Genomic DNA, 24720 nt, shown 5'->3' on the forward strand with positions numbered 1-24720 from the left:
TTGCCGTTTCCTTCTCCAGATCATTTTACAGATGAGGAAACTGAAGCAAACAGGGTTAAGTGACTTGCCCAGGGTCACACGGCTAGTAAGTGTCTGAGGCCAGATTTGAACTCAGGAAGATGAGTCTTCCTGACTCCAAGCCTGGCACTCTTTCCACTGTGCTACCTACCCACCCCCAGATATGTTCTGGTACAACTCATTCATCTTACAACTGAGGAAACTGAAGCCCAGAGAGGGGAGGTGACTTGTCTGAGGTTGCACAGCTTAGCATGTAGCAGAATGGGGACTCGAAACCAGATCTGACTCCAAGTCCATGACAGTGATACTATATTATTTGTCTCCTCTCCATCTTGATTACATTCCTGTTTTCCAAATATTGTGTTAATACTTAATTACCCAACAGATCCAGAATACCTGGCCTGTCACTGGGAACAGAATTACTAAAATAATCTGCCTGCTTTTCTAAGATTGTTTGTCCCCTGAACTTTCAGGCAGTTCAGAAGGATTTCAAACTCATCGAGATTTATACACATTTCATTTTTATTACCAATCAAAAATAAATTCCATATCTCATTTAGCAAATATTATCAGCTTTGTGACAAAAGACACAGACTCAAAATGAAACAGCAAAACTCCCCGAGAGTCAAACTTATAACAATGGCCAAAAAAATCACAAAAATATACAAATTAAAATCTCGCACAAAATAAATAGGAGTTATTTGCAATGTTGGATATGACCTGTCTATTGCATTTGAATGCTGTCTATGAAGGTCGCTTTCATTTTGTGGGAAGAAGCAGAGATAGGACAATTCCAGTATGTAATTCAGGCCCAGGAATAAAGCACATAAAGGAGAAGGTGAGGCCAGGTCATGGGAAATTGGAAAGTTCCTCCTTCCTCCACTGGAAGAAGTTTTTGGACCAGAAACATTTGGGAATGCTGCCTGACCATCAGCAGGAATATATTGTCCAGAAGTTGGGAGAAGGGAGCATCTGTTGGCAGTAACCATATGTTTAAAAAGAGGTAGGTGTGAAAGTGTGTGTGATCTGCCTCGTTTTAGTCAACACACATCCATTTGGTTCAGACCAATGAATTTTGCTTACCCTGGCTATACCATAGGATTCCCTTGTACTCTCACAAGAACAGGTCTCACAAGAATTCAAGCCTTGTCACCTCCTGGCTGAGGACAGTCACAGATGCCTTTGGAGGATTAAGATGGAATTTCCCCAATCCATGGAGGTCATGACTCTAGCAGGAGAGGAGTGAACGATGCAAACTAGGAAAACCATGCCCCATTTGTTTTCAGATAACCAAAAAAGGGACAGGAATCCGTGACACAAGATATTTCTTGGTCCCAAGAGATGGGATTCTTTAGGCATCTGGAAGACAGAGCACCTGAGGGTAGGACTCTGCTGGTTGGGAAAAGGAATAAATAAATAAATAACACCTCAAAGAAACCATTTCTACTCTCCACATGGTTCTTGGACCCTAGCTCTTCTTTTCTCCTGAACAATAGGCAATGAGCAACTTGGTCCCAATGCATCCCCAATAAGGAGATCTAAAGTTCTAGGATAGGGCCAAAAAGAAGAGACCTGCGGAGAGCTTCTGGGAAAGACTTGAGCTTCCAGGGCTACAGTACCATTAATGACATCCACAGAATTCAGGATGACAGAGCAGGACTATCTAGACAGGGCAGGGAGCTTTGTAGATGGAACAATTCCCTCCCCAAAGGAAATGCAGAAGCTGTGAGTCAAGGAAGAGCATCCTGCCTTGTGCTGCAGCATAAGGGACAAGGGGACCTCATCGACCTCACAATTGTCATCTCCAGCCCTTGGGAGGGGAGGCAGGGGGTACCTGCACTGGTAGAAAGATAAACCTGGGTTGAAAATAGGGAATATTCAAATCTGGGATGGCTCCTCCCAGGTCAGGAGTCTGGCTTTGACTTGGCTTCTAAACAACTCCATAATCAGCAACACAAATGCCCCTGAACAATCTCCCTCCTGAAGGGGTTATTCCCAGACAGGCCTCCTTCAGTTTGGATGTCCTTTCCATTTGGGCCAGGACTTTGGTTCAAGAAAAGGCAGGGGCTGATGTTAATGACTCTGGACCCTAACACTTTCAGTTGTCATCATAAGGGGGTCGGAGCAAGGGGGAAGTGCAGGGGGAACAATGTTATCAAAAGGAATGAAAGAGTTATGGCCCAGTCCACCAAATACACCATCAGAGCTGTTCTGCACAGCTCAAGGAGTTCTGGATTTGAGAAGATTCTGGCCCCTGGCTTGGCAGAAGTTCCCCTCCAAAGCTCCATTCATTGCATCCTTGATCAAGGGCTGTCAGATGCTGAATATTGACCATTCAGAAGCACTAATCTTCCCCAGTTCTCAGGAATAATCCCTCAGTCGCATCTGTCTAAAGATCTTAGGTTCCTTGCCTCATGCATAGGGTATGATCCCCTTCCTCTAGCAAACCCCTAGGATGTGATCCATCAGGAAGGCCTGGAGTGGAGGCAGCTGGGGTCTGGAGATCCCTGAATCAGGGAAAAAGCTAGAAGCTCAAAGCTAAAGGGAAGGGGATTATGGCTATTGCTTCCTGGGGAAGAAACCTCATATGAGGCAGCACCCCAAATTTTCTTTAAAAAAAAATTAATAAAAACTCCTAACCCCATTATCTCAACCTCATCCCACCCTCTCCCCAAAATTAAGTTTAGAAAGAGCAGCCATGAGCTTTCTTTAGAAATACTCTTAGTTAAAAAAAAAATCCCTGCCTCTTCCCAGCTGTTCCCAGGATTTGCCCCTGGGCAGCACTACCCAGGCAATCCTACAGAAGTTCCAGGCAACTATTATTCCCCGGAAGCTCCGCTAAGGCTCCCTGTGGAAGGGCAAAGTCTCCTCCCTGCCTATGACAGGCTAGGGAACACCTGCTTGGAGAGCCAGACAGGTTATCAAGGGGGTGGCCAGGGCCACGCTCCCCTGTCTGCTCTGCTCCCTCTGTGGATGTGGGCCCACTAGGGAGGCCCCCAAGGGATTGGTAGGGGGCCCCGGGCCCCCCTGTCACATGGGGCTCTCGTGGGAGTTGTGGGTGGTCTTGTTCAGGAGAGTATTTCGCTCATTGAGAAGGCTTGTCGTCTCATCAGTTATCTGCAGCTCTGCCTTCTCTGATAAGATGGGTTCGGACGGGAGGTTGTCTGTAGGAGTCTGGGGGCAGCTCTCCATTCTTGTGGCCATCAACCCATTCTGGTACTGCTGCCGAGTGATCTGTGAGGGGAAAGAGTCACAGTCACGGAAAGCAGAGATCTCAGCTGATGGTTAGACTAGTCATCTAAAGCCAAATAGAGAGCAGGAAGCAAATCCAAGGAAGAAGATACCACCTTGAGACTAGAATCAGGCAAGATACTTGTTTCCTAGGAAGACAGAAATCCACACAGCCAGATCTAGTTGGGCAGAGGAAGGAAGAAGCACAAGGGGATGAACATGGGGTGCTAGAATATACATGGGGCATGGTTCTCACCTTAATGTACTGCAGATCTGTGAGAGCCCGGACACTGAAGTCTGAGACATACTGGCTCATGGTGCTGCTGGCAGTGGTGGGGGGCAGAGCAGGAATCAAGCTGTCTGTGCGCTCTTGATAGTTGAGGGAAGATGCACGGCTCAGGCTACTTGGGTAGGACATGGAACGGTCTGTAAGCAGAGTTAGAAGCATCAAGACAAGCATCTTCCCTTCTCTTCCCACCTTACTCTTAGCACGCAAGAGAACAACATTAACTTTGCCTACCTCAAGGAACTCAACTCTTCAGTGTCTGTGGGACTCACTGCCAAAGCTCTCCCATAATTACCACATACATTCATCTTCCTAAAATGAACAGAGTTCTCCAAACCAGACAGAAAGCATCTGGAAAGTCTACCTCTGCAGAACATCCTCAAGGGGCATTGGTTTATCTGTTTATGTTTATGGTATGCACTCTGGCCTCTAATGATAAGTGTAGAAAGCCCACTTTCACTTTCCTTTGAGCACAAAGCTCTAAGGACAGACAACAAAAGGGTGAATTTCTAGTCCACCCAGAGAGTCACACTGAAAGAATCCAGAGGAATGAACAAAGCAACATGGTCTAGCTATGTGTCCTTCTGGCCATCATTCCATGCTGGTACTGGTATGATCTATGAGGGGGAAGTAGACATCTCAGATTTGTGGGGTCTCAGCTGATTAGACTGTTGGGGGAGACCACCATCTCACCAGAGCAAAACACAGTGTTATGTTATGGATGGACAAAGGTTTCAGGAATCGTCAGATCTAACCCCGTCATTTTACATATGGGGAAAACGAGACTCAAAGGTTGAGTGGCTTAACCAAAATCACACAACTAATAAGTGGCAACAACAGGGTCAAAATCTATTTGGATCTTTGGTATTTGAAAAATAGATAAGGAAGAAAATAATATTACATCATATTATATAGGCATGGCTTATTTTTGCTCACTGTATTTCACCGAAATGCTCTTAAAAGGACAGGCCTTTGTTTTATATGTATTATAGCACATAATGGGAGATGAATAGCATTAACTAATCAACCTAAACCTGGCTGAACTGGTTAATTCAATTGCTATCTTTGCAGAGCCTCTAACCTCTACAGAGCCCAGGTCATAGTAAAAATTACTGGCATTTTATACAATGCTTTCAAGTTTGCAGAGTGCTTTACAGACATCATTTCATTTAAGTGTTACAACAAGCCTTTGAAATAAGTATCGTGATTTCCATTTTACTCAAAGGTTAATTTCCTGGCCCAAATTAGTAAGTGACAGAGACAAGATGTAAGCCTAGTCCTTTCTGCTGCCAAGGCCAGTGTTCTATCCTCTAGTCTGGTAGTTGAGGTGTGATTCCTGCCATGGATATCGAGAGGGGAACCACCAGAACTTTTAGCTTTCTAGTCACTGTATGAAAAGGGAAAACCTGCTTTCCCCACTAACTATGCCCACCCTTTTATCTCTCCAGCTTAGTTCTACCCCTTTCCCAGGTCCTATATTCATTTTCTAATTCATTCTCTAGGAGCAGCTAGGTGGCACAGTGGATAGAATGCCAGGCCTGGGGTGAGGAAGACTCATCTTCCTGAGTTCAAATCTGGCCTCAGACACTTACTGGTTGTGTGACCCTGGGCAAGTCACTTAACCCTGTTTGCCTCAGTTTCCTCACCTATAAAATGAGCTGGAGAAGGAAATGTCAAACTACTCCAGTATCTCTGCCAAGAAAACACCAAATGGGGTCACGAAGAGTCAGGACTGAAATGACTGAACAACAACAATTCATTCTCTATTATTCTCTTACTCAGAAACTAAACTCTTCTGCTATAATTTCCACGGCCTCCTTTGGAACTCACCATCTTCCTAGACATCTTCCTCTCATAACTTTTCTACCTTGAGATCAGGAACACCTGTCTTTTTCTAAAAGGCATCCCTGGCTCTTACCTCCAGCACTAGCTGGAGTGCTCTCATGACCCCAAAGACACCAGGCCTAGATCCTGAAGGAGTGTGGGGAGGTAGGGTGCTGGCCTTGGGAGTCAGGAAGCTCTCATAAGCTGTGTGATTCTGAGTAAATCACTTCACCTTCTCTGTGCCTCAGTTCTGTACTCTGTGAAATGAGAAAATTAAGACTCAGTAGCCCCTCAGGTCCCTTCTGTCTCTAAATATGTGATTCTATAATCTTCCCCTTAACTACCATCTCTTAGCAACTTCTTCTTCTTCGAAGTTCATTCCATCAATCTATGTCACCCTAGCCAGATCCTTGTTGTTGTCACCTACCAGATATCCTGGGCACCCTTCCTCCTCTCTCAAGGTGCTCAACACATGACTCACAATCTTCCCCCTGGCTTAATATGACAGACTTAGCAATATACACACTGATAAACAGCCTCTCCAACACCTTCAAGTTCATCATCCCCTTCAGCACCAAACACATAAACGTTTACTTGACTTCAGTCACCCAAAGATAGGCATAACTTAAATTTCAGCATTTCCCTTAGCTGTGCCATATCCATGATTTTAAACTCTGAAATTCTATTCTCTGGTCATAATCTCCTCTATTTTCCTTTCTCCCTCTACTTTACTCCTAAAACAATTCTTTGTTCTCAAGGAACCTATGATCTTTCCACTGCTTCTGTTCTCCTAGTCCTTCACTGATGCTCTGGCCTCATTCTCCTTCAGTCTTGAACTTATATTTAAAAACCATTTTAACTATTCAATGTCACTGTCCTTTGCTCTTGACACCCTTGCACCCTTGACCTACTCCACCCACGCTCTGATCAAATTCCTCAGCTCCTGAACCCTCAATGGAGGAGGTCACATCAACTAGCACCACCATGCTGCCAAGATCCACTACAAATTCATGTTACCAAATCTCAACAGGGCACTTAATTTTGCAGGGCAACTCTTTTGTTCTCCCTGACTGACTTTCTAAACCCCTCCCTACATCACTGGTTGCAAACCACCTCTTCTTTCCTCAATCTTCTAAGGTGAAAACACTTCCTCTGATTGCTCTCAGTAAACTACCGTCATGAACAAGCTCAACCCTGCTCTTTTCTGTCTCTTCAGGAATCCTTTATCCTCCCTTCTATCTGTGACCTCTGGAATGCCTGCTTTGTCCCTGAACACGTGCGCGCGCGCGCGCACACACACACACACACACACACACACACCCCCACCTCTTTCCACTACCTGGCATTAACATATTCTCTCTGGACTTCGTTCTTGCCTGGCTTCTCCAGTGCTCACTGCCCCTCTCTCTCTCCCAACACACTGAGACTGCCTTGACATCTATCTATGTGCCATCACCCCTACTGAGATCCTGGTTAAGATCTTGATCCTATTCTTCCTCTCCATCCCAACCGCTGCCCTAATATTGAGGAAGTTTACCATGTACATGCCTGCCTTTGGAAACACTCTGGCATCCCACCTCATCAACTTTCCCAACTTATATGATCGTAGCTACTCGCAGAGATGGTCGAATGCTAAATCTCACAAACACAAGTGTACTGCCTTCAGTGATGATCCTGACCTCTGAGATGCATCTTTGGTCAGAACTTCCTATCCTTCCATCTCTTCTGCCACATATTCCTCTGAAATGTATTATTATTAAATTAACTGTGGCATCTAGTCTCCACAGCCCTCCCCGGTTGCGCTAAGTCTATCACATTTCTTTTGGTATTCCTTTCCTCGCTTCACAGTGAGCTACACAAACCTGTGCTTTAAAAACTATCACTTTGGCAGTTGTGCGGAGGGTAGGCCGGAAAGGAGGCAATTCAAAGGCTACTGTAGGAGTGCAGGTAAGAAAGGATGAGGGCCTCTCTCAGGGTAGCGATCATGTGAATGGAAAGAAGGGTGTGGACACAACAGATGCTATAGAAGTGGAATCAATAAGGCCTGGCAAGTTACAGATTTTATAGGGTGAGTGAGAGAGAGAGTATAATCAAGAATGACCTGCTGGCTGCAAAGCTGAATGACTGAAAGGATAGGGGTAACCTTGGCAGAGACTAGGAAATTTTGGAGAGGGCTCGGTTTTAGGGAAAAGACAATGAGTTCTGATTTGGACCTCTTCAGTCTCAGATATTTATGTGACAACAAAATATCAAAGGTACCACTATTCTTCCAGTCTCCCAGGTTGACAATCCTGGCAAAAATTAATGCCTCATACCACATCACACCTATCAGACTGGCTAACATGACAAAACAGGAAAATGATAAATGTTGGAGAAGATGTGGGAAAATTGGAACACTAACGCATTGTTGGTGGAGTTGTGAACTGATCCAGCCATTCTGGAGAGCAATTTGGAACTATGCCCAAAGGGTTATAAAACTGTGCATACCCTTTGACCCAGCAATAACACTCCTAGGTCTGTGTCCCAAAGAGGTCATAAAAATGGGGAAAAGACCCACATGTACAAAAATATTTAAAGCAGCTCTTTTTGTGGTGGCCAAGAATTGGAAATTGAGGGGATGCCCATCAACTGAATAGCTGAACAAGTTGTGGTATATGAATGTAATGGAATACTATTGTGCTATAAGAAATGATGAGCAGGCAGACTTCAGAAAAACCTGGAAAGACTCATATGAACTGATGCTGAATGAAGTGAGCAGAACCAGAACATTGTACACAGTAACAGCAACATTGTGCAATGACTAACTTTGATAGACTTAGCTCTTCTCAGTCATACAATGATCTAAGACAATTCCAAAAGATTCTTGATGGAAAATGCTATTCACATCTAGAGAAAGAACTACAGGGTCTGAGTGCAGATCGAAGCATACTCTTTGCTCTCTTTTTTTCTCTTACTGTTTTATTTTTTTCTTCTTTCTCATGGTTCCTCCCATTGGTTCTAATACTTCTCTGCAACATGACTAATGTGAAAATAAAAAAAAAACCTAATGCCTCAGCTAATCCCTCTTCTTCATCCCACATAGCCACTCAGTTGCATATCTTGTTAATTCTACTTCTGTAGCATCTTGACCTCTACCACATCTCACATCTGATCTCTCCTCTCTATCTCACACAACTACTACTAAGTCCTCATCACTTTTTGCCTAAATGATTGGAATGGCTCCCTAGCTGGCCTCCTTGCCCCAAAGTCTCAGCCCACTCCGGTCTGTCCCATACACAGCTGCCAAAGGGATTTACCTTAAAAGCAGATCTGATTAGGTTACTCCCCTACTCCATCCACTTCAGGGTCTCCCTTTTGCCTCTAGGATCAAACATAAATTCCTCTTGGAGTATTAAAGCCCTTTACAACCTGGCCCCAACTTATCTTTCCAGTCCCATTACACAGTCTTCCCCCTCTCGCACTTGGCTACTTATCCAAACTGGCTTTCTTTCTGTTCTTCACCCATAACACTCCATCCCCCATTTCTGTACCTTTGAATTGGCTGCCCCACATATCTAGAATGTGTACCTTCTTCACCTATTTCAAAGACTTCTTTTTTTCCACATATATTCATGCATTTGCTTTCTCCCCTGTTTGAATTTAAGCTCCTTGGGGGCAAAGATTGTTTCACTCACTGTAGTTGTAACCCCAATGCCTAGCACGGTGCTTGGCACATAGCTATCAATTAATCAATGCTTGTTGACTGACTGATCCAATTTGATGAAGGACTGGAATCTGGGGGAAAGACTTGGGCTGGAAAAACAGATCTGGGAGCCATCTGCATAGAGACGATGATTAAACTCATGGAGCTGATGAGGTCACCGAGAGAGTAAAGAGAGCAGAGTCCAGGGCAGACCAAAGGCTAGGGATACAATGTAAATGATGACTCAGCAAAGGAGACTAAGAAGGAGGGGTCAGACAGGAGATCCAAGATAAGAGAACCAAGAGAGAGCAATACCATAAAGGAAGAGGATCCAGAAAATGGGTGGTAAATAGTGTTAAAGGCTTGCAGAGAGGTCAAGAAAAAGGAGGAAGGTCATTAGATTTGTCAAATGAGAGCTTATTGGCAACCTTGGAAAGAATTTTAGTTGAGTGACTAGGTAATAGCAAAGAAGGCAGACTGAAAAGGACTGAGAATTGAGTGAGAAGAGAAGAACTAGAAATTAGTAGAGACAGCTTTTTCTAGGAATTTGGCTGTGAAAGGGAAGAAAGACAAAGGAAAAGATAGAATGGTAGGGTCAAGCAAGGTGTGGTTTCTTTTTTGGTTTTGTTTTGTTTTTTAAGAAGAGGACAGACCTAATCATGTTAGTAAGCAGCAGAAAGAACCAGTAGTTAGGGAGAAATAGCATATTTAGAGAGAGTGGATGATTCTGGGGACAATCTATCAGAGGGGTCAACCTTGGTGAGAAGTGACAGTAAAGGAGCAGAGAATGGGGGTGATGGTCTGGAAGCATGCCGACCCCCTCTTTAGGCTCCATATTACTAAATAATATTGAGACAATACTTTTGTCTAAAGTCCTTGGTCATACCTAGATGTCAGTCTTTCCTTAACTATCAATTCTGAAATATAACCCTATGCTAAGCCCTATACATCCCTCCCCTTCCTCCTACTAAAGAGAAAACCTCTTTCTTTGAGGAAACTGGGTACAAGTTTGGGGAAGAACTCTAATCCCCCAGAAAATAGAAATAGGGCAAGAGGCTCTTGATAGATCCAATTAAAACAGTATCCTGGAGTAATGAGCAGACTAAAAGAAGGAAGAAGTCTTTGATTACTCCACTTAATGGGAAGTATCTCTAAAAGTCACCTGTGACCAACTAAAAAGGGGAGAATCCTTACAGAGACTGCTCAAAGACAGATAGAATTGTTTTCTGAAAATCATTCTCTACCAGGGCTTCTTAAACTTTTTCCACCCGAGACCCCTTCAACACTTCTTAAACTGTGCGTCTTGACCTCACCCCATAGCATTTAGGCCAAAAGTTAAGTGACTACTGTTGTGATTGATGAAAAAGACTTAACTGCTTAAACTCTGAACCCTGGGTCAATCTTGACTTCAGAATTCTATTATCAGGGACTATTAAAAAAAGTCAATTCAAAAATTGCTTTTGTTAGAGATTTTCCAAGTCAAAGGGAAACTGCTCATTTTTGGAACCTCCTCTCTAAGCAAAAGATACTTGGATTAGGGTATGATAATTTAAAATAAAATGTTTCTGGCAGGTTTGTGCCCCAAATGAAGAGAACTTTCTTTCACAACGCCAAAAGGCTTTGACATATAGGGCAGCGAGAACATGAAACTCGTGGTAATAGCTCTATTTTTTTAGTCAAATAGGAGGCAGGGTCAGATATAGAATGTGACATGACTGAAATAACTGAACAACAATAACTAATATTGAGAGGATGTCAGGGGACAGAGAGCTGGGGGAGGCGTTGGTTTGGAGTAATAACTATGGAGGGTCTGATTGAGCAGTGATTTCCAAAGGGTTGTATAGCCCCACCCAATCAGAAGATGGGCCACTGTCAGCCTTTTAATGTTAACCAACTCACAGGAGTGTCTCAAGCATAATCCTACCTTCCCTTTCACCCATTATAGTCCAACCTTCCCTTATTCTGCCCCTTCATGGTACTGGCCTGAACCAGCCCTCTTCCTTTCTTCTGTAAACTCTCAGCCTCCCATCTCCTGACTCTCAATGCACAGCACTGGCTGTTCAGGACAGTTATGACCAAGACTCAGGGCATGCTCAGGGCATGCAAGTCTTTGGGGAAAACTTTCCTTTCCAAACTCCCAGTGTATGCACACACTGCTTGGCAGTTTATCTTAGCAGCATCAGTCACTCTCAGGACAGCAGCCAGTGAGTCTCTAAGCCAGAAAGAGCTTTGACTGCTCAGGTTCCCTTTATAGTGGAAGTGATTTTTCAAAATTGAAATTCACCTGCTTGACTAGGCATATCGATCTAATTAACTGAATGGTGGATAACTAACAAACAGTTACTATTTACAAGCCTACCCTGTCCCCCAGAACATACACATACATAAACATAATGATGTATATTCAATCACATTGCTTGCACTAAAAAATTATCTTCCCTTTATCAGTTCTGAATGGTAATTTTATTGATAGCATAAGTCTTATCAAGATATTAGGAGACACCCTACTTTCCAGAGCTGAGGCCCAGCTGTGCTCTGAGCTTGGCATAACAACAATCCTTGCAGCTCACCCTCTGGATGATCTCACCCTCTGACAAAATCACATAATTATTGTATTGCTTTGACCAGCACCAGGTGTTCTCTGAATTTGGACGAGTACTGGACGAGCTCGGACAAGTACCCATGTTCTGGTCATGAAGTCCTGCTATGAATCAACCTTGTCTTATTGTTGCTGTTACCCCTCATTGTCAGGGCTACAGCTCAGTGCACAACCACTACATAAGTATTGAGATCTGGCCACACTAGAGAGGGTCCCCTCATTAGGGGTAGGACCCCGGCACATGTGTCTAATCTGCTTCCTTGCTTGCAGGCTGTTTCCCTCACTTTAAAATTAAACTTCTGTTTGATTTCTGATTCTCTTGTCTCTAGTCTACTCTGTTCAGCTCTGGTCACCCACAGGTTAGAGGTCAGTTCCATCTGGTTAACAGTCTTTATCCCATTAACAAAACATTATTTTAAAAATAATCAATACTGCTTCCTTGAAAAAAAATTCCTATTTTGCATATATTTTATAATACGTACAATCTATTTGTATAATTGTTGTTGTTGTTCAGTTTTCTTGGCAAAGATACTGGAGTGATTTGCCATTTCCTTCTCAGGCCCATTTTAGAGAGGAAGAACTGAGGCAAATAGGGTTAAGTGACTTCCCCAAGGTCACCCAGCTAGTAATGGTCTGAGGCCAGATTTGAACTCGGCTCCTCCTTACTCCAGACCCAGCACTATATCCGGTAGTACCACCTAACCGAGTGGTACAATTGTACACATATAAATTTCATAAAGACAGGTATTGGGGGGTGAATGTTCAAACATTTTTTTTTGCTGACCAAGGTTGTGTGATCAAAAATGTTTGGAGACTTCTGTGATAGATAATCAAATAGGGGCATAGTCAGGCTAGCTGACAATCATTTGTAGCCTATCCAATTCTGCCTGGGTGCGTCAAGGCTTGATGATGATCATGAGGACAAGGGAGCAGGTGATCCAAGAGGAGAGAATAGTATGATGTTGAATTGGTTAACTATGGGATCAAGATTGAGAAGGGAGGAAAGAACAAGAGCAGGGGAATAATGGTTTGGGAGAGTACCGATGAGTCAAGAGACTGGAGTCAATGAAAGACGAGATACAGAAGGAAACATTCATTCCCACATCAGCTACTTCTATGGAGGCAACAGAAGGTAACACAGGGAGAAATGGAGGAATGGAACATTACAGTTAAATGGAAGAATTTCATGATTCTTGATCATGGAAGCTGAACACTCTTGGTTGACATCAAGGGTGAGACTATCTCTGGTGTGTGACCACAAGTGGGTCATGGGAGGTAAGGAGACTGAAGAACTGGGTATTCAAGGGAATAGCGACATTAACGTTGTAGTCTCCTCATATCAGGACAAAAATTTGGGGTGGAGAAGAAAACTCTGAGCCAGGAAATGAACTTAAGAAAGGAGAAAGAACAACCTGAGAGTCAGTACATGACTGCCACCTAGATCTGGACGGGATGATGTATTTAGATACAGTGAACCTCAGAAGAGGAGTTGCTGAGTGAAGGGAGGGAAAGTCTGGAAAAAGCAATGGGGAACAAGGAGTATTAATTACAACTCCCAGTTCAGGACTAGTTAAACTTTAATTGGAAATTAGTGGAAATACTCAATTATATACTATTCTCTATCCTTGTAATCCTTGTCCCATCAGCTACCATGCATTACCAAACCACACCTGGAGTTATTCCCATCATCATCCTTCTCTATTCTTAGTAGAAAGCTACAAAACAAAGTTGGACAAAGTTGTGCAACCATGCCAAATGGGCCTATTATAAAACTCATATTATCTAATCTCAAAGAGGCCCTATACAACAATCCTTTTTATTTTTGACTAATTAACTCTCTTCCCCAAAGCAGATACGGAAATTTCTTCCCTTTGCCATTACATTATAATCTATGATGAGGGCAGCTCTCTATAAAAGTGACATTAACAGTAGAGAGGTCTGCTATCTTTCTGGGCATACATCTGGGAGGTAAGGGAATTTTCCAACACTTATCAAACCTGATGACCATCATCTGGTGATTCACCTGACAGAAATGAGGAGAACCAGGAGAACACTGTACACGGTAACAGCCACATGACCATCTTTGTTAGATTTAGCTCTTCTGAGAAATGCAATGATCTAAGACAATTCCAAAAGTCTCATAATGGAAAATGCTATCCACATCCAGAGAAAGAACTATAGAGTCTGAATGCAGATCAAAGCATATTATTTTCTCTTTTTTGGGGTTTTTTTTTTGTGCTTTCTTTCTCATGGTTTTCCCCTTTTGTTCTAGTTCTTCTTTCACAACATGACTAATGTGGAAATAGGTATAATATGATCATACATCTATAGTCTATATCAGATTGCATGCTGTCTTGGAGGGAGGGGGGAGAATTTAGAACTCAAAATCTTATAAAAGCAAATGTTGAAAACTAAAAATAAATTAATTTTTTTTAAAAGAGGGTTTTAGACTGAAAAAGAGGGGATGGAAGATAACTGCTAAGTATCAAACTAGATAGATAAATATCTACAACACAAGAAGAATAGTAAAGATGTTCAGTTATTTGTAGGAGATAGAACTTTAAAAAAAAACAAAACAAAATAAGCCTTTCACAGCTATGACTGGAATAGAATACGTAATCAAACAAGGGACGGAGACAACCACAAAAGATAAAATACTTTTGATTATTATGATATATTGAAAAACTTTTGCATGAACAAAACCAATGCAACTAGAATAAGAAAACTGTCAAATAGGAAAAAAACCCCAATTTTTGCATCAAATACTTTGTAAGAGGAAAAAGAGAAAGAGATTGATGTGAGAACTCTTCAACTAATTCAGAATTGCGAAAGCTTTGTAACATAAAATGAAGCAAAGAAAGGTAATATAGGATGAATACAATAGTATGGTATGGTCCTATAAGAATAGTGCCAAGTGTACTGAAATTCAGTATAACCTGAGCCTGGAGGTAAATATCAAAGAAAACAAAATGCTCTTTGAAAAAACCTGTATTGGGAGAAAAAGAGAGGATCAAAGAAAGGATAGGATACTGCTTGAAGTAGATGGGTCAAGGATAATAAAATGTAAGCAACTTGAGAGGAGGGACTATTTTATCTTAAGTCTTTGTATTCTGGTGCCTAGTACAATGCCTAGTGTATAGTAGGGCATTTAATAAATATTGTTGAACTGAATAGCAACTGATGATAATGAAAGGCTCCACTACTCAACTATTCCCTTGCTTTTGTTTTCTCTGAATAGGAGAATAATACTCAGAAGGACAGAACAAAAATAATTAATGAGTTGGAATCCAAAATGGGCCATGAAAGCACCTAGCTGGCCTTGATGAATTCAAGTCCTAAGGTTCAAATGAACTACATTCCAGGGTGCTGACAGAATTGGTGGATGCAAGTGCTGGACCCCTATCACTAATCTTTGAGTTCGTGATCCCTCTCTTCTTACAAAGCATTTGATGCAAAAATTGGTTTTTTTTTTCCTATTTGACAGTTTTCTTATTCTAGTTTTTGTTCTAGGTTTTGTTCATGCAAAAGCTTTTCAATATATCATAATAATCAAAAGTATTTTATCTTTTGTGGTTGTCTCCATCCCTTGTTTGATTATGTACTCTATTCCAGTCATAGCTGTGAAACAGAAGCAATGGGTAGAAATTGCAGAGAGGCCAATTTAGGCTTAATGCAATAAGGAAAACCTTCCTAACCATCAAGAGTTCTGCCACTGGGGAATGAACTGCCTCAAGAAGTAAAAGGTTCTCCTACGTTTGAGGTCTCCAAGCACAGTCTAGATGATCCTTTGTTGGGGAAGTTGTAGAGGAAGGGGGTTCTCCTTCAAGTACAGGCTGGACTAGGTGGCCTCAGAGCTCCCTTCCAACTCTGAAATTCTATTACCATTTCTGTAAGTCTTCATTAACTATAAAATCTGACTGGTACAAATTCTTAAAAACATTATGAATCTCATTTCTTTCTCTATTATCTTCATGACAAGATTTGTGAAGCTAACAAATTCAAAGCTGGATTACAGAAGTCTACTTTTTTATTCTTCCATAAATCTCTAATCCATGTGGGTGATCCCACCACCAAAAGAGATCATAAACCCCCTAGATCACTACAATTTGACTAAAGGGTCATGGTATTCTATGATTTATAGCCACATAATAGGACCAGAAAGACATTGCTGCTCAGAAGATGACTTTTGTTTAGGGGCAGGTTGGTGTTGTCACTAGAGGGCTGTGCAACTTCCCAAAGCAATCAGCATCATTTTCTTTCTTGTGACTCCTGGGCCCAGTTTACTGCCAGTTGGCAGGGCCTATCCATGAAGCCGGAACTGATGGAACAATGGATGATTATACAGCCAACTATATGTAATTAGCTGAGCAATATGGGTTCTTTACTGACTTGATCTTTCCTGAATAGATTGCTAGGTTAATTTCTTCAAAAGCTATGAATCTCACAGAAGAGATCCAAAAGTTTTCTGTGGCTTAAGGCAAGCAGTACAATATCATTTGCAAATGTGAGTAAATGGATCACCTGACTATGTCTCAAGAATGTCTCTTCTATGCAGTCTGCACAGGGCATCTTCCATTACCATAATACCGGTAAGCACTTTTCTCAGTACACTTCTCTCTGTTTTATGTCTTAACTAATATTTATTTGTAAGCAGAAGACTGCTAAACAAAATTTGCTCTATGGTTGCCACTATCATCAAATCTTGTGTGATTTTAATACATTGAAAGGCCAAACCCTAATGGAGTGCTTTTACATCCGTGTTTTCTGCTACAGAATCAAACTTTTCTGCAATCAACAAATTATAACCATAGGGAAGGTCTTGCATTCAAAGTGGCTTATCTTAACAGAAAGGAAGTGATTGTTCACAGATGTGGGAGTCACTTCTGAATCAGTTATCCATGAGTAGTCAGACCAGAAAGGTTAAAATCGATACCAAGTTACAGTGGTAAAAATGAAAAAACACTGTGCAATTATACTGACTATAACCTGACCTATTAAAATAAGCTGTGGAGTATGGATGAGAGGAAGTGGATAAAAGTAAAGACATTTACTCTGACTACTGCCATTTCCAGGAGAGGCTTAAATGGTATAGAAAAAGTTTCCAAACCAAGGCCAAAATGGCTCAGAAATTGCCTCAGTGGGCATGATCTCTTTGTCAATAAGAGATACAGCAGCCAAGGATAACACTGGTCTAGTGTACAAATTTATTTAAAAAATACTGCAGAGGAGGTTATAAATGTATCATTTCACAAAATAGGAAAAAACAGCGAAAGGAAAAGCAGGACTGCACAAAGTTTGGCAGAGGATACAGCTAATCTACCTCATCTTCAAGAGCATTTACAGGTGAAAAGGGAATGAAGAAAACAAATAGAAACAAAATAGAAGAGATTTGCAAGCATTTCTGTAGCAATGTATTTTAAACATCAGAAACAATAGAGACAACACATCTGAAACTTAGGATCTGTTGTAGTATATAAGGAAGTAGAAATAAAATTTAAAGAAATGAAGTTAAGATGAATAGCCATACCTAAGCAATTCCACACCAAATAAATTCATGCTAGAAATGACATAATTTTGAAAGCCCTCAGAGATTAATCAATTCTCAAAGAGAAGATTAACAAAAGAATATATTTGTGGTATCAGCAAATACTGACCCATGACTACTTTTTCATCTCATTGGTCTAGGCACGTATTGAAGGTATTCTTGATGAAAGTGTGAAAAGGGAACAGACTTCTTAAAGGTCATTTTTTAAAATAGACTACATCTTCAACAAAAGCATTCTTTGCAAAATGACTTTAACTTTGATATTAACAGTTTTCAGCCGAAATCAAACTTCAAATATGAAATATCTAAATTCTCTAATTAGCTCATGAAGAAAGTTCTGGGTGCCTGACTGGCTTAGGGGATAGAAATAGAGCCAGGATAAAAGAGGAACCTGAGGATGTTTGAGATTACTTCTGAACCTATGTCCTCTGTGTTACCTACTGCTTTAAGCTTTGGGTCATCTGCAAATTTGATAAGTAGAATTTGTGGTTTCCTTGAAAGCTTACTTTAAACATTTCCTAAATGAGGCCTTTTCTGTTCCCTGCCTCTAACTATTCCTGAGTCCACCTCCACTTCCCATTACCTTGTATTCATTTTGTATAGAAACCAGACCTGTGTTTTCACTGGTATAGGGAACTCTCAGGTGAGGAAACTCCTTCTGTCAATGAATGTGAGCACTGCTGAGAGGCTAAATGATTGGCCAAGAGTCGCAAACAGTAGTATTTGAAGCTGGGCCTTCCTGGGTTCAGGGATAGCTCTCTAGCTGCTGCACCATAACACATCTCCATTTACTTTCTAGAGACATATTTGTACATTTTGTCTCTCCCTAACAAATATAAACTCCTTGAGGGCAGGGACTATTTCATTTGTGTCCTGTATCCCACCACCTAGCACAATGCACAATACCTATCAGGTGCTGTGAGCAACTAAGTGGCCTGCAAATTTGATAAGCATATCACTTACACGTGCTTTCATCCCATCACTAAAAAAAAATATGTTAAACAGCACAGATCCCTGTGGTACCATCACTATATATCTATCTCTCTCCAAGTTGACATCCAAGCATTAATGAGTGCTTTTTGGGTATGGTCATCCAGACTGTCCTGAATTCACCAAATTGTACTATTTCCTAGCCTATGTTACTTTTCTTTGTCCACATAATTCCATGAATGACTTTGTCAAATGTTTTCCTGAAATTTAGGTAAGCTGCATCTATAGCAATATAATAAACCTGTCAAAAAAGAAAATGAGCTTAGTTTGTCATGATCACTCGTGAAAATACCACAGTCAATGGCTCAATGAGCACATATGTTAGTTCTTTCAAGACTCAAGGATATACTTCCAGATATGGACTAGATGACTCAAACTCACTAAGGATAGTTGTGTTCTCCCTGACTATTCGCTTACTTATCATGGCTATCAACTCCCCGTAAGCCATTTTACTTTTGTCCTCTCCTGTCTTAAGATCTTTCTCCTTGTCAGAAAATATATAAGCAAAATCACATCTGAGCAGCTCTGCCTGCGATCAGCCAACTACTCTAAAAAACTGTTCCATCCCTTCTTTGATTCATCACTTTTCTCCAATACTAACTTAAAAAAAATAATTTCTGTTAGTCTCAGATTTCTTTACCAATCTCAGTTCATTTTATATGTTAGCACTCTGAAATCTTAACAGGATCATGGTAGGCTTTTGTATTCATCCTCAATTACCTGTCCTTAGTTTCACCTTTTGTGCAAGTCTTTTACACATCTAAGTTGGTTGATGAGTTCCTCTGCATTTATATCATCTCTTTTAGACCAACAATTCCTTTTCTTCCATATTAGAATTGTTTCTTTCTGTGTCTTCAGAATTTCATTCTTGAGCATTTTCCATCAGAAACTGACTTTCCCTGTAGAATTTTAGGTTGAGGGAATTAAGCTATCCCTGGGTGGTTTGTAATCGACTCTTCCAAAATCTAGGGTTCATGTCAGACTGCCCAACTTTCCTCGTCTTCTGTATCACAAACTCTTAAGATACAGTAGTCACTTACCCCCAAGGTTCCCATCATTTCCACCCAAGAAACCAGTTCTTTCTTGTTGGTCTGAATCAGGTCCAGAATAGAAGTTTCCCTTGTTGGTATCTCCACCTTTTGAAGGATGAAAGTATCATTAAGGCAAGTCAAGAAATTATTAGTGGCTCAGCTTTGGGTAGAAGAAGAGTTCCAATAGATGTCCGGATTACTGAAGTCCCCCATCATTACTATATCATGCCACCATGACAGGCTTGTCACCTGTGTCATTGATTCCTCATCAGTTTTCCTTCTGTCTAGGTAGACCGTAGGATAAATGCTTCAATAATATCACTTCTGCTCTGCTTCCCCAATCTTCATCCAAATGCTCTCTACTATACTTTCCCCCTTGGATTCCTAGATTTCCTCACATAAGCATATCTTCTTAATATAGAATGCTACTCTGTACTACTACCACTTTGACTAGCATGTCCCTTCAGATCCTGATGATCACAGCCCGGGATCCTGAACCCAAGAGCCTTGGGAATAGTGGTGTTCCCCAAACCACCAGACCTGCTTCTATGCCAGCCCCTGTAGACATCATTGAGGGAAGAGAGGGCCTATCTTCCTCATCACCACCAGCAACAACTTCTGACCAACTGCCACTAATAGACAAACAGGCACAAAAGCCCTGCGAGTGGCAGCACCTCTGACTGCCAGTCCTGCTTCCAAGTCAAGCCCCCACAGCCATCATCCAGGGAGGTGGCTCTTCTGCCACTCACATGTCAGGCAAGCCAGCCTTGTTGAAGCACTAAGGCATCCTGAGGGACAGAAGGTAGCATGTACCAGGCAGGTCATATCACCACCAACACTTGGACCACCATTTCTAGTAAGATCCTAATGGAAACAGACCAGGACCCTGAACCCAAGGGCCTTTGGAATAGCAATGCTTCTAGCTCAGCCCTGCAGCTGTCATCCCGGGAAGCCATCTAGAGAGAAGCTGCCTGGCAAAGCCCTCTTTATGCTACAATCGTCTACTGAAGACCCGGAAAGGAGAGTTCTTGTTAACTCTAACCCTAAATTTGTGCATTTTCAGATGGTTAAGCATCAGAAACTGATATCATTTTTCAGTGGAAATGACATTAAAGAAGCAACCTTACCACCTGCTTTGCCCCTGAATCCTAAAGACTATGGGCTCTTTCTATAGGAATTACCGTCCAACAGAATGTGAGCTCCTTGACAGCAGACAGTCCAACTTTTCTATTCCTATCCCCAGTGCTCAGCAGAATGCTTTACATGTAGTAAATGCTTAATAAATGCTTCATTAATTAATTTCGCCTAGCTTCTTCCTTTCCAATCAGGGGTGTATGTATGTGTATGCATGCATGTACACACACACACACACACACATACACACACACACACCCTCTTCCAGGGACAAATTCCAGTTGGAGTCCCTATCCTACCAAATCCAAACGACATCCATGACGTCAAAATTTTTTTGCATCAGGATCTCTAGTTCACCTTGTTTGTCATCCATCCTTTGTTCATTTGTGTATACGTATCTGAGGTCATTGGTTTTATTGCCAACTCTTTTCTTGCATTTTGTTTCCTGAGGATTTCTGGATATCTCTACTGCTATAAGGAACATTTAAAGGAACATTTCATTCTTCCTGATAACCTAGAGCATGGAGAGCCATTCTTTGAACCCTTCGCCCTCTTCCCTAAGAATCCTTAATACAAAACACCTGATAACTGGTCATCTAGCCATTACCCAAAAACCTCCAATGAGGGGGTGATCCCCTATCTTCTAATACAACTTATTCCCCTTTTAGACAGCTCTAATTGTTAGCAAGTGTTTTCTTACATCATATCTAAGTCAGTTTCCCTCTTTGCCCTAAGCTGTCCCACTCTTGGGCATTAGAGAGCAACAGTGTGGCTCTAGTATCTAGTTTGGTAATTATATATATGTAGTTTTCTCCTTCATTTCCTTTTTGGTTTGTAAACTCTTTTGATTAGATTTTTAAGAATCCAGGCAAACATATCTTTACTAGCTCTTGTGAAGTAGATTCCATCTCTGTCCAAGAGCCCATGATCTCTATATTTTAAGCTGTGGTCCAGAAATTCACATCTCATTCTCATATACCACCTTCTTAAACAGCTGCTCACTTTCCAAATCTGCCTTTATCTTTTGAAGTCCTTGCCTTCAACTGCCAGATATGATGAAAACACCATCTGCACTCTTAAGGTCTTCAGTTCTTTGCCTGCCATTCTATACTTCTTAGCAACGTTTATTAGATTCTTTCTGGTAGTCTTGTTTGTGTCCCTAGGAAACACTAGAAGTAGCAGTCATCAGGTTTGATGAGTCTTGGGGAGGTTCTCCATCAAGGCCTGGATAAGTGCTAGTGGACCTCTCTTTTGTTATTTTCATTTCAACAAATGACCATCCCAGCAGCCCCTCACTACTTGTCTCATCTTTGTATACTTTTCTGGATAATCTCTTACCTGACAAAACTTGTGGATCATGTGCAGCACCATTCACTAGAGGACAAGGAAGGAGCTGCTTCCTCTGCAAAGGATAGAGCTTCTTCCCGAAAAGAAGTAACTGACTTCTTTTCGGGAAGGAGCTCATATATCTGTTTCTTAGCTATAAGTGCAATTGGGACTACACGTGAACTCTAAGATCCCTTTCAGTTTGAAACCTATGATCTTATGATCCTTTCTGTCACCATCTTACATCTTCTAGTCTCCTGGCATAAGCTAGGATTCCCTCTCTACCCCTTCAGATACCTTTTCTTCTTTGTTTTTAGATCCAAATTTTTCTTCCATTTTTTAAAGGAACATTCCATTCTTTCTGATAACCTAGAGAATGGAGAGCCTTTTTTTGAGTCCTTGGACCTCTTTTCTAGGAGGAAGACAAACCTGCACTTTGGACACAGATAGCAATCGCTTAACCATTTCAAAAAGACTAACATTATGCATTCTATATAATTCACTGCAAGACTGTCTCTGCTCTCCATACTTTCTAGGATGCAAAAATCCTCAGTCCTTAGTCACTACTGCTAGGTCAGGATATGTTCCAGGCTCTGTTCCTGGATCACAAGATGACTCAGATAGCTCATCTTCTCCTTGTCCAATTTCCCTATCTAAAAATTGAACAAAATAGTATAGTGGAAAAAGCAGTGGACCAAGGTAAGAAAACTAAATTCTTCTTTGTACCAGCTCTTCCACTAGTTAGCTATATGATCTAAGACTTATGTCATCATTCTAAGGCTAGTTTCTTCATCTACAAAAAAAAAAAGGATATTGGACTAAGTAACTTCTAAGGTGCAGTTCTAAGACTCTGTGATTCTATGGATTGAACAATGAGGCAGAAAGGTAAGAAGGTAGAATTAGAAATCAGAGAATTTCAGAGATGGAAGTATCTTCAGTGGTCATCTGGTCTGATTCTGGAAAAGGAATCTCTAATACAATACACCTGATAATTGGTCATCCAGCCTTTACCCAAACACCTCCAATGAGGGCGTGATCCCTTATCATCTAAGGCAACTCAACCCACCCTTTAGACAGCTCTAACTCTTAGTAAGTTTTCCCTTACTTCAAATCGTTTTTTTAACAATATTTTTCCCAATACATATAAAAAATTTTTAACATTCATTTTTAAAAATTTTGAGTTTCAAAATTTTTCCCTCCTCTCCCTGAGATGGTAAGCAATTTGATATAGTTTATACATGTGCAATGACATAAAACGTATTTCCATATTAGTCACCTTGCATCAAATCTAAGTCAATTTTCAACTCTTTGCCCTAAGCTGCTCCACTCTTGGGCTTTAGAGGGCAGCAGAGACCCATTCTGTACTGGTTCCTTTGCTTTAGATGTCTAACCTATGATGAGAAGTTAATATAGGCTCATATTCATATACAGCTGCTGTGATTTACAAGTCCTTTTCCTCCTAACATCCATGTGAGTCATATAGTACAAATATTATAATCCACACCTATAGGTGAGCAAACTAAGACTCAAGATAAGTGGCCAGTGGTGACAAGAATTCTCAAATCAGAAGACTTGATTTTGAGCCCTGTCTCTACCACTGTCTCACAGTACGACCCTAAGCAAATCATCCCATCTTTCTGAGCCTCAGTATCCTTGTCCGTAAAATGAGGGGATTGGACTTGATGATCACTAAGATATATTACAGCCTTATATGCTAAGACTGAATAACTGGCCCAACACCACCACACAGCTACATAATAAGTCATGTATCAATGGGGAAGGAACATTTTTCATCATTTTGAAAACCTGGGCCTCAATGACATGCATCCACAGCTACTTAAGAACTGGAAGAAGTTGTTGGCAAAAACATTAACTGTGAATTTTGAAATTTTTTCATTTGAAAATTTTGATTTTACAAATAGATGGGCATGCATTAAATAAAAAAAATGACACAGTGACCTTCTTTTAAGGTTGTGAAAGGGAATTAGAAGAATGATGGTTCTATCCTAGTCCTATAAAGATACTAGAGCAAATCACTTTGGAAATATTTAGACAAGCACAAGTTACTGAGCAAAACCAACATGGGGTGGAGCCAAGATGGCAGCTGGAAAGCAAGGACTCACTTAAGCTCTCCCCCAGGTCCCTCCAAACACCTATAAAATGGCTCTGAACAAATTCTAGAGCTGCAGAACCGAGAAATAGCAGAGGGAAGCAGGGCTCCAGCCCAGGGCTACCTGGGTGGTCACTGGGAAGGGTCTATTGCATGGAACTGGGAGCAGAGTGGAGCAGAGCAGAGCCCAGCGTGGGCTGCGCCAGGACCAACCAGACTGGGAGCCAGGTGGAACAGGCCATAGGGCCTTGAATCATTGAGCTGTGGCAGTTACCAGACCTCTCAACCCACAAACACCAAAGACAACAGAGCAGGTTAGTGAGAAACACTGCTGAGACAGAGTAGAAGGAGTTTGCGATAGGCCATGGGCAGTGGAGGTGGTGCAGCTCTGAGGCGGCTTCCAGAGCTACAGCTGTAGTTGCCTCCAGCCCCAGGCCCACCTGGTGGGAGGAATTAAATGGCAGATTAGAGCAGGAATGCAAAGCCTGCTTTGCCCTGCCTGGATCTGGGCTGCAATCATGGTTGGTGGTTCTTGGAGGAGAAGGAGCGCTGGTGTGGCAGAGCTTGCTGAGTATAAGTAGCTCTGAAAACAACAAGCTTGGGACAAAGTACTCTCTACTCTACAAGCAGTCATACACTGATTAAAAGCTCAAGGGTCAAATAGTTGGCTGGGAACATGAACAGGCAGCGAAAATGGACTCGGATTCAGACTCAGATTTTGGAATCTTTTTTTGATGACAAAGAAGACCAAAACATACAGCCAGAAGAAGTCAACAAAGTCAAAGAGCCTACATCAAAAGACTCCAAGAAAAATATGAATTGGTCTCAGGCCATGGAAGAGCTCAAAAAGGATTTGGAAAAGCAAGTAAGAGAAGTAGAGGAAAAATTGGGAAGAGAAATGAGAGTGATGCAAGAAAACCATGAAAAACAAGTCAATGACTTGC

General features: G+C 41.5%; 1 protein-coding gene across 1 annotated transcript in view; it reads right to left on the reverse strand.

The window, feature by feature from the left end:
* Positions 1–522: 522 nt before the first annotated feature.
* Positions 523–24720, reverse strand: part of LOC118844409 (metal transporter CNNM4-like) — a 63077-nt gene continuing 38879 nt past the window's right edge. Inside the window, 3 exon segments of the mRNA XM_036752288.1 lie at positions 523–3252; positions 3506–3675; positions 19216–19311. Coding sequence (XP_036608183.1) covers positions 3049–3252; positions 3506–3675; positions 19216–19311 — 470 coding nt within the window. The 3' untranslated portion in view covers positions 523–3048.

Source organism: Trichosurus vulpecula, chromosome 3 (genome assembly GCF_011100635.1).
Source record: "Trichosurus vulpecula isolate mTriVul1 chromosome 3, mTriVul1.pri, whole genome shotgun sequence".
Lineage (NCBI taxonomy): Eukaryota > Metazoa > Chordata > Mammalia > Diprotodontia > Phalangeridae > Trichosurus > Trichosurus vulpecula.